At 53.5% G+C, this 9,982-nt stretch overlaps 2 protein-coding genes across 4 annotated transcripts in view; one reads left to right on the top strand and one right to left on the bottom strand.

Annotated features, from left to right (window-relative positions):
* Positions 1 to 3,005, top strand: part of ZNF142 (zinc finger protein 142) — a 16,229-nt gene extending 13,224 nt beyond the window's left edge. Inside the window, 3 exon segments of the mRNA XM_077748612.1 lie at positions 4 to 513; positions 1,058 to 1,163; positions 2,106 to 3,005. Coding sequence (XP_077604738.1) covers positions 4 to 513; positions 1,058 to 1,163; positions 2,106 to 2,575 — 1,086 coding nt within the window. The 3' untranslated portion in view covers positions 2,576 to 3,005.
* A 696-nt stretch (positions 3,006 to 3,701) lies between these two features.
* The window catches only part of PLCD4 (phospholipase C delta 4), a 25,038-nt gene continuing 18,757 nt past the window's right edge, over positions 3,702 to 9,982 (bottom strand). Inside the window, exons 6-13 of one of the 3 annotated variants that reach the window (XM_077748609.1) lie at positions 8,470 to 8,661; positions 6,780 to 6,875; positions 6,481 to 6,637; positions 6,039 to 6,155; positions 5,665 to 5,837; positions 4,981 to 5,116; positions 4,480 to 4,629; positions 3,702 to 4,401 (exon numbers count right to left, since the gene is read on the bottom strand). In XM_077748609.1, the coding sequence (XP_077604735.1) occupies positions 4,295 to 4,401; positions 4,480 to 4,629; positions 4,981 to 5,116; positions 5,665 to 5,837; positions 6,039 to 6,155; positions 6,481 to 6,637; positions 6,780 to 6,875; positions 8,470 to 8,661 (1,128 nt within the window). In that variant the 3' untranslated portion in view covers positions 3,702 to 4,294. Of the gene's footprint in view, positions 4,630 to 4,980; positions 5,117 to 5,664; positions 5,838 to 6,038; positions 6,156 to 6,480; positions 6,638 to 6,779; positions 6,876 to 8,469; positions 8,662 to 9,982 lie in introns of all 3 variants that reach the window. The other 2 variants (XM_077748610.1, XM_077748608.1) reach the window with 2 other exon arrangements.

Genomic DNA, 9,982 nt, shown 5'->3' with positions numbered 1-9,982 from the left:
GAGGCCACCGACGGCCCCCTGCACTGCTCCCGCTGTGGGCTGCTGTGCCCCAGCCCCGCCAGCTTGCGAGGGCACACCCGGAAACAGCACCCGCGGCTGGAGTGCGGGGCCTGCCAGGAGGCCTTCCCCAGCCGGCCGGCGCTGGACGAGCACCGGAGACAGCAGCATTTCAGCCACCGCTGTCAGCTCTGTGACTTCGCAGCCCGGGAGCGGGCGGGCCTGGTGAAGCACTACTTGGAGCAGCATGAGGCGGCGGCGGCCTCAGAGGGCACGGCGGGTGCCAGCCAGCCCCCTCTGTGCTGCCCCTTTTGTGACTTTACATGCCGCCATCAGCTGGTGCTGGACCACCACGTGAAAGGGCACGGCGGTACCCGGCTCTACAAGTGCACCGACTGCGCTTACAGCACCAAGAACCGGCAGAAGATCACGTGGCACAGCCGCATCCACACTGGGGAAAAGCCTTACCGCTGCCACCTCTGTCCCTATGCCTGTGCTGACCCTTCTCGGCTCAAGGTAAGGTCCGGGGCCGTGGGGACTCATCTAATCCCAGCTGCCGGTTATTAGCGCTGGGACCTTTGTTGAGCCCCTTAACTTCTCCAAGCTTCAGATTCCTTACCAGTAAAAGAGATAGAATACTTCATAGGCTTGTTACAAAGATAAAATTCCATCATATGTACTTGGTATGTGATGAAGGTAGGTCACAGTTTGGCGGCAACCTGCATAATAATGGCTAATGTTTATTGAGCATTTACTGTATGTTGGACACTGATTTTAATCCTTCCAAAACACAAGATCGAGTTGCTTTTGCTATTTCTTCTGGAGTTTATTTCAGAGTATTACACTGCAAGGTAGGGGTTAAGCGCCCAAAGGCGCAGGCAACAAGTAGTAGAGCTGAGATAGGGCAGACGTAGAGGTAGGCCCAGTGGGGTAGGTTGGTGTCCACGTGGCCAGACTGGGGAGCCCGCTTGGTAACAGAAGTGTGGCTAGGATGGGAGCGCAACCCTTGAGGGTCAGGGGTGCACATGTTCTGGGCACACTCTGCTCTTCCCTCCTCCAGTACCACATGCGGATCCACAAGGAAGAACGCAAGTATCTGTGCCCTGACTGTGGCTACAAGTGCAAGTGGGTCAACCAGCTCAAGTACCACATGACCAAGCACACAGGTGAGTCTGTGCGGTTTCAGCAGGCCCACAGGGATCCCCCCATTCCCTGGCACGCCCAGCCTCCTGAGGGTGGGGGGTGTCCTTACTCAGATTCAGGGTGCATGTCACTTTTCACATCGGGGGTAGGAGGTAGATTGAATGGCCAGAATAGCTTCCCCGCCCACTGAAGACCTATCACAGTCAGAAGAGAGGTGAACCTGAGAGCCTGGCAGTGTGCACTTCTTAATGCTTCCCCAGGGATCCGGGCCCTGGGTCACCCACCTCTCCCCTGGAGAACTCGAATGTGTGGCTGAGGGAGGTCTCCTCGGTTCCTGCAGACACGAAGGAACTGTTATGAGTAACGAAGAGAACGTAAAGGGTTCACTTGTTTTAACTTCATTTTTCTCTCCTGGGTATGGAGGCCATGAACTATAGCTTCCCAGGAAAGAGTTGCTGATGCCGTGCTTGTGATTACTGTGTAGGATTCCCCCCCCACCAATGTAAAGGAAGTAACCAGATGCACATCAAGGTACTCTGCATCTGTGAACGACACTTCTTTTGCTTCTAGCTCTTTTTTCTTGAACATTTTCTTTTACTGTTTGGGTTGAGCAAGGAGTTGAATTTAAATGGATTCCCAAATTCCATGAGGACCCCACAATCAAAAGGGGGTTAGACTCTCCCATTTGGAAACCCTGTTGTATTTGAGTGACTATTCATTGCTGTCAGGTGGCTACTTGGGAGTCAGTTATCAGCATCCCTTGAGCACTCATCGTATACAAGGGGCTGTGTTGGGAGGGCATAGAAATGTCAGAGAAGACTGGAACATTCCAAAGATGGAGTCATTAGTCACCATGCTGCTGGTGTTTTTTGTGTCTCAGGATCATGGCGACTCTTACTGCGCCCTAAACGTTGTTCGACTCCCTTCGGTAGTAATTTGTTCCTTGTCCTTGTTCTGTCCTCCAGGACTGAAGCCATACCAGTGTCCCGAGTGTGACTACTGTACCAACCGGGCCGATGCGCTGCGTGTACACCAGGAGACACGGCACCGGGAGGCCCGGGCCTTCATGTGCGAGCAGTGCGGCAAGGCCTTCAAGACCCGCTTCCTGCTGCGCACCCACCTCCGCAAGCATAGCGAGGCCAAACCCTATGTGTGCAATGTGTGCCACCGTGCTTTCCGCTGGGCTGCCGGCCTGCGCCATCACGCCCTCACCCACACCGACCGCCACCCCTTCTTCTGCCGCCTCTGCAGCTACAAGGCCAAGCAGAAGTTCCAGGTGGTTAAGCATGTGCGCAGGCACCACCCCGACCAGGCCGACCCGAACCAAGGAGTGGGCAAAGACCCCACCACCCCCACCGTGCACCTGCACGACGTGCAGTTGGAGGACCCGGGCCCCCCTGCTCCTGCTGCTCCTCCGACCGGACCTGAGGGCTGAGAGCCTTCCCCTCCCCCCGCCCCCCTGTAGGGTGTGGTCCATGATGTGCAGACTGGAGGCAGCGTGAGCCTGGAGCTCAGCCTGGGGAAGGGCTAGCTTCAAGGCACCCCAGGGGGGCTGGAGGCCTCCTGGGACCCAGGCTACAGTACTTTGAAGTTGATGGCCATACATATAAAAGAGCAACCTGGACCACAAGTTGTTTTCCTGTTGAGGCACGCTGTTATTAACCCGTGAGCTCCTGCTTTCTTCACCATCCCTCTGCCCAGCTCCCTGGCTCTAAGACGTTCGTTCTACCCATTCTGTCTTCCCCTTTCTTCTTGCCATCAAGTCCTGTTTTCTGGCAGCGCCCCCAGATCTGCTGTTTCTAACTGCATGTGCTGTTGTGCCTACTGCTCTCTAAAGCATGTTGAACAGAGTGATCACTAGCTTACAGACTCGTCCGCGTCCCTGACTTGGCCTTCCCGGGCTCTCCTCTCAATCTGCCCTGTTCCCTCGCAGACCTCTGCCTCTCCTTTGTCTCCTAATGTTTTCACTGCGTGATTCTGAAATGGGCCAGGTCCTTTGTCTCTGTCCTTGAGCCTGTCCTGGCCCCTGCCCTGCTCCTTCTTGCCAAGCCCTTGGTCAACCTATAGAGGGAGGACCGCACCCCCCCCTTCCCCCCCGAAGCCTGCTCCTGGAAGCAGCTCTAATTCAGCACCCACCCTCAGCCTGGCTTCACAGCCACACTAGAGTTAAAGCACAGGGTAGTGTGAAAGGCAGATGGTTTGGGGGAGTGGGGGCTGGCGTGACTCTCTGATCCAGACCTCAGCAACCGGACGATTAATCGTCTACACTGGGACACACCGGGAAAATGGAGGGTACATTTTATAATTATGCTGGGACAAGAGACGTAAACCAGGACAATTCCAGGTAAACTCTCAGCAGGGTTGGGATCACATAACCCTTTGTCTCCTCCTCTTGCCCTTAGAAGCGACACTAATGGACCTGTCTATGTTACGCAGCACATGCAGGGGGGCCCTGGAAATTTCCAATTTTTCTACCCTTTCCCTAACAACACCTGTGTATCCAGATGTCTCCCAACCTTCATACCTTCCCTTGCCTGACAATGACAGACCGTACCCGAGCACAAGTGGGGAGAAAAGCTCTATTTGTACAACTGGGGCTAGGGAAGAGCAGTCCAGGGGGGATGCGGCCGTGCAGTCTTCTCTTGAGAGCCTGTGTAGTCTTGGGATCAGGTCTCCTTCCCCAACCTTTGCCTGGGGGACCTTGAGGATTGGTCTGTCCTTTCCTTGGCTCTGAGCTTTGAGGAAGTTGGGGGCAGGGATGGGTAATGCCTCTTCGCGTTTCTCTGCTCCTAGCCCCTCTCCGGGTTTCTGGTGGCAGCCAGCCTTTGAGCCAGGGTTGATGAAAGAGATTCATTCTAGATCTGGGTGTGGGATTGAGGCTGTGGCAAGAGGAAGGAAGGAAGGCCAGCAGGGAGTATGCACAGGAAGGGGCAGAAAAGAGACCACAGATGGAAAAACGAAGAAAGGGAAGAGAAAGCAAGTGAAAAATCAGGTCCTGAATTTGCTTGTTAGGAAGGGTGAGGTAATTTTGTGCTTAGGAATGCACAGCCCAAAACTTTGTTTTCGCCACCTCTGTTTGCTTTCTGGAGCGTCCTTCCCGGTTTTTCTTACCGTCTCAAGCCAGCGCACCCACCCTTCCCAAGAAGTGCCCGCCTTAGGATTCATCCTCCTCCAGCCCTTCCTGGGTGCAGATATGCACGAAGATGGAGGCCGGATGCAGGCTGGTGCCATCCTTGGAGAGCAGATGGATGTGGCGGTAGCCTGGAAAGGGGCAGGAGGACCGCATTAGGAGGGCAGCCGGAGCTGGGGTGTTGGCCAGGGTTTGAGGCACCGGCCCACCTTGTTGCATGCAGGTCCAGGGTAGTGTGTACTGCCCGATAAAGTCGTTTCGAGTCTTCCAGTTGTAATCCTGTACCACAAAACGCAGCAGGGCCAGTTCAGGCACCAGGACCCGGAAGCATAGGGTCTGTCCCCAGTATGGATTAAAACCTGAAGAGGGGGTGAAGGAGGGAGGGAGTGAAGGGACAGATCGTTGGCTGTTTTCTTTAGGCCCATCCTGGGCCGCCGTGCTTTTTAGAGCGATCCGCGTGAGGGGACAGAGGGGAGGGGTGGCGGCCCGGAGTGGGTAAGCAATCTGCCCTGGCTGCTGGAGCTTCTGTGTAAGGGGCCAGTACTCGGACCCAAGATGTCCAGGCCCTTCTCTGTCCTGTTCTACACTGCTTCTTCCCGTGGAGGTGGGAGAGGTGGATGGTGATGGGGACTGTGCTTCACGGGGGGGGGGGCAGCATGGGAGGAAAACAGTCGTGCTCCCCCTCTCCCACCAGCACTGCCTCATCTCACCGTTGTTCTCCACGTAGCTCGTCTCTTGCCGGGTTGTGTCTGGGCGGATGCCGAAGATCTCCACTCTCACCAGTGGATCCACAATGGACCTCTCCTTAGTCATGTCCTCCTTGGGGAGTTGCTGACCACTGATCACCTGCAAACGAGACTCTGGAACCTCACTAGTTCCTGTTCAGCCCGGCCCCACTCCAGCTCGCTCTTACACCCTGGGGGAAATGGGGGAGGGGGGATGCACAGGACCTTGCGCTACAGCTTCTAGATTTGGATAATACATTCTCTTCTAGTAATCTACCTGCAATTTAAAATGCATCCGAGTAGAAATTTAACAAGGTTTGGAAGCAGGTATGTTCATGTCAGCAACCTCTTTCTAGCACTTGCTCTGTCTGCACCAGGCATTGTTGTAGGCACTTTGTTAATCGCAACAGCCCTGTGAGGTGGGTAGTCTCATCACTCTCATTCTACAGGTGGGGAGCCTGAGGTTAAGGAACCTGCCCAGAGCTACACAACCAGTGAATGGGTTTGAACCAAGGCGGTGGCTCCAAATTCCACACCATTCATAGTCGGGCTCTGCTGTCCTGTGAGGAATTCACCCACCACACTCTTGCCGGGCCCAGCCATCTCTCCCCCCTGCTCCTGTCCCAGCTACCTTAGGCTCTTCCCGACCCTTTTTCCTCTCCGTGGTACCTGGATTAGGAGGGTCTGGGCTTTGAAAGGGCTGACAGGCCTCTCGGGGTGGAAGGAACTCTGGGCATCGCGCAGGAAGTCGGGCTTCAGCACGTAGCCACAGCCACCGTTCTGGCGGAAGAACCCATCGTAGATGTCCATCTCCAGCCCCGCGGTCTGCACATTCATAGCCACTGAGGGCCCCAGGAGAACAGAGAAGGATCCATCTCAGGAACCATCTAGGCCCTCTTCCGGGGGATTACGATGTATTGGGTATAAAGGGCCTGCTGGGAACACCCCGCATCGAGGGCATCTTTCTTGGTCAAGCATTCCCTGGCCCTCTGGGCACCTGTTGCTCTTCCACTCCCTCCCCCTCGCCCCTGCCGCCCCCTCACCCATCTGGCAGCCCACATTCCAGAGCTCCTGGGGGTTGTAATTGGACGAATCTGTCCTCAGGCCACTGGGATACACACGGCTTAACTGCCAGGCGTTGTGCTGCACAAACTCATTGCCTGCAAAAGGGATATAGTAGGGAGATGGCAATGGAGCGGATTCCGCCACTTTCCTGGCTCCAGGCACTTCACTGTGGTCTCTAGCACCCCCGAGGCCAGCTCTAGAAGGCTTCCCCCATGCCTCTCTGTTCGGTCCTGACCCGTCTCCCCAGCCTCCCTCCCTCTAGCGCTGTGAGCCCACTACTGCTACTCCTGTGAGGCCCGGCGCCTGCTCCCTCATCTCTCCTTAGCCGCTTCGTCCTATTTCTTGGGACTCCTCTGCCCGCCCAGCAGCCTGACCTTATCCATCCCAGTTCCCTCCCTGGCCCTCCCTTTTGGTCCTGACCAGCCTCCTTGATGAGGCTCTTGGCCTTGGTTTCAGAGAAAGACGATGTCTCATAGAAGCGGTAGTGCTCCCTCGAGTGAGCAAAGCTGTGGAATGAGACAGACTTCAAGTAGACAACCAGGGCAGAGAGGGTTGGACACAAGACAGGTTTGGATTTCTGGGAAAGGAGAAAATAGAAAGATGAAATCAAACCCTCGGCCACCTGAGCGGGAAGGGGCCACTGGCCAGGAACTGAATTTCCCCACCCGGCCTCTGCCTCTGCCCGCTGCCTCCCCATTGCATTCTCCCTCCTGCCTCACCTGCTTGGGAAAGAGAACGGACTCAGGCTTGGAAATAGGAGCCTGAGCCATAATCTGACAACAGATAGGCGTACAAAACAGCGGACACATCACAACCTGGGGGTGGGAATGGGAATAAAGGCAGTCTACATACACTGATGGGATCAGTTTCAGCTTCTGGGCTTAAAGGGTCTGCTCTACAGTTACTTTCTGGGTAACGGTTTGTAACTTAATCTTAAGCAGAGGGGTGTCCTCCCCCCTACCTCTCGTCTTTTAAAACAATAGTAAATGTTGTCAAAGTGTACACGAACCCAGACAGCCATGCCAAGGTATGCCAATAGGCATGGAAGTCACACCGGGAAGGATGGGGAGGGTCCCAGAGTAAAAGCTTTACATTTTTCTCCTGAATTCCCATTTCCTTCCCTGGACATGGTAGCAGGTTAGACACCGCAGCCCCAGAGACGACAGGGTAAGTGAGCAGTTAGTCAGCGAAGTCAAGGAAGTGCACGAGAAGCAAAAGCAGACTTCCAAACCAGGATCTTGGCGGACCCAGCAATGGCACCCCTTCCCCCACAGGGAGATGGACTACTTTGGCACAGTCTGACTGAAGCCTTCGCCTTCCCTGACTCTTTCTGTTCCTCCTTTTTGGCTGTTTCCGGCCCCTTCTCAGACTCACCTTTTCCAAGAAGCTTTCTCTAAACTCAGTTTAGATGAGGCCACAGGCGTCCCTCCAAGAAGCCCTACTTACCCAATACAGTAGCACAGTGCTCCTGTCCCCTCTCTCCCCTTCCCTCCCTCCTTTCCTCTCTCTCTTTGTCTCTCTGTCTGTCTGTCTGTCTCTCTCTCTCTCTCTGTCTCTCTCACACACACACACACCAGTGGTTTTCAAACTGGCCTTTAAGACTGAGAATTAGTACCAAAGATGTCTCAGGAGGAGGAGAGCCTGGATGACTCACTCAGTTAAGCATCTGACTTTCGGCTCAAGTCATGATCTCATGGTTTGTGGGTTCAAGCCCCATGTCAGGCTCTGTGCTGAGCGCTCAAAGCCTGAAGCCTGCTTTGGATTCTGTGTCTTTCTCTGCCCTTCCCCCACTTGTGCTCATGCTCGCTCACTCGCTCTTTATTTCAGAAAGTAAACATTTAAAAAAATCTATTTTAGGGGCTCCTGGGTGGCTTAGTCGGTTAAGCGTCCGACTTTCGCTTAGGTCATGATCTCGCGGTTCGTGGGTTTGAGCCCCGTGTCGGGCTCTGTGCTGACTGCCAGCTCAGAGCCTGGAGCCTATTTCGGAGTCTGTGTCTCCCTCTCTCTCTGACCCTCCTCTGCTCACTCTGTCTCTCTCTCTCCTAGAAATAAATAAAAATATTTTTTAAAAATCTATTTTAAAAGCTGTCTCAGGAGTCAGCGTGGTGACCCAGGAGAGAGTCAAATGGGTGCTCCCACTAGGCTAGCTCCACATTTATCTCTTTGGCATACGGAGCTCTCCTATAACATTTCATTCAAAAAAGATGTCATGGCCCAAAGCAGTTGGAAAGCCACTGCAATCTAGTTCTCCCCACATGACCACATATAGCAATGCCACCCCTATACCTCTTTTACTGGGGGCAAGGGGCATTTTGCTCCTGGGCTGGCTCTAGTGCCTCCACACGTGAACTCAGCTGGTGGTACAGACCGACCTAACGCTAGAGCGGAAAGACCACTCTCCTGGCCCACCTTGTCCTTCTTTTTGTCCTTACTGCGGGGGCTCAGCTCCTGGGGCTCAGACTCAAACTGAGCCTCCAGCTCCGGCTCAGCTTCCTGCTGTCCCTCCAGTTCAGACTCTAGCATCTCCACTTCCTCTTCCTCAAGGTCCTCCTCAAGGGTCTGTAACTTCTTCCCTTTCACCAGGATCTTCCCCCGAAGCTCCTGGGGGTAGAAATGAAGGGACTTGTTCACCTGTCTGCTCTGGGCCCCTCCTCGGGACCATGCAGCGCCCACTGCTCTGACGGGACCACCTCAAAGATGGGAAGTGGGTGGTCAGGAGTCCCCACAGGGAGGCTGCATGATACACAGGATAGGGATTCCCTGCCATTAAGCCAACTGGTAACATCTCTATCCGTTTGGAAAACAATACATGGGACCCCTTACCTCGATTTGACACATAAAAACTCCTCCCAGATTAAAGATTTAAATGTAAAGAACCTAAGAGTATTAGAAGAAAACAGAGAATCTTTTTGAATCATCTTTGAATAGCATTTAGAAACAGGAGGGAGGGAAACAGGAGAAGAAAACTCAGAAGACATAAAAAGAACCAGCAGACAACAAACTATATGTAAAAAATAATAATAAATAAAAAAAAAAAGAACCAGCAGATTTGACTACATAAAGCTTAAAATCCCCACTATGGCAGAAGATGCAGTAGGACAAAAACAAAGACTGCAAAACCAGATATTTTCCAAAGATATTATCAATATCTGTAACATTTAAAACCATGTTATAGGGGCACCTGACTGGCTCTGTCAGTACAGCATGGGACTCTCGATCTCAGGGCTGTGAGTTCAAGCCCCGTATCAGGTGTAGAGTCCACTTAAAAAAAATAATAAACGGTGCCTGGGTGGTTCAGTCCATTAAGCATCCGACTTCGGCTCAGGTCATGATCTCGTGATCTGTGGGTTCAAGCCCCACATTGGGTTCTGTGCTGACAGCTCAGAGCCTGGAACCTGTTTCAGATTCTGTGTCTCCCTCCCTGCCCCTCCTCAGCTTGTGCTCTGTCTCTCTCTGTCTCAAAAATAAATAAACATTTAAAAAAACTAAAGAAAAAAACCAAACACAAACCAGGGGTGCCTGGGTGGCTCAGTGGGTTAAGTGTCTGACTTCAGCTGAGGCCATGATCTCACGGTTCGTGTGTTCAAGCCCCACATTGGACTCCGTGCTGACAGCTTAGAGCCTGTAGCCTGCTTCAGATTCTGTGACTCCCTTTCTCTCTGCTTTTCCCCTGTTCACTCTCTGTCTCCCTCTGNCTGGGGCAACCTGGGGTGCCTGAGTAGCTCAGTCAGTTGAGCATCTGACTCTTGATTTTGGCTAGGGTCATGGGACTGAGCCCCAAGTCAGACTCCACGCTGAGCATGAGCCTGCTTACGATTCTCTCTCTCTGTCTCTCTCTCTCTCCCTGTGTCCCTCCCCACCCTGTGTGAGCTCTCTCTATCTAAAATTAAACATAAAAAAGATTATAAGCCCAATAAAAGTG

This window comes from Crocuta crocuta, unplaced genomic scaffold (genome assembly GCF_008692635.1).
Source record: "Crocuta crocuta isolate KB4526 unplaced genomic scaffold, BGI_CrCroc_1.0 scaffold229, whole genome shotgun sequence".
Lineage (NCBI taxonomy): Eukaryota > Metazoa > Chordata > Mammalia > Carnivora > Hyaenidae > Crocuta > Crocuta crocuta.
This window is presented reverse-complemented; position numbering and strand designations above follow the sequence as displayed.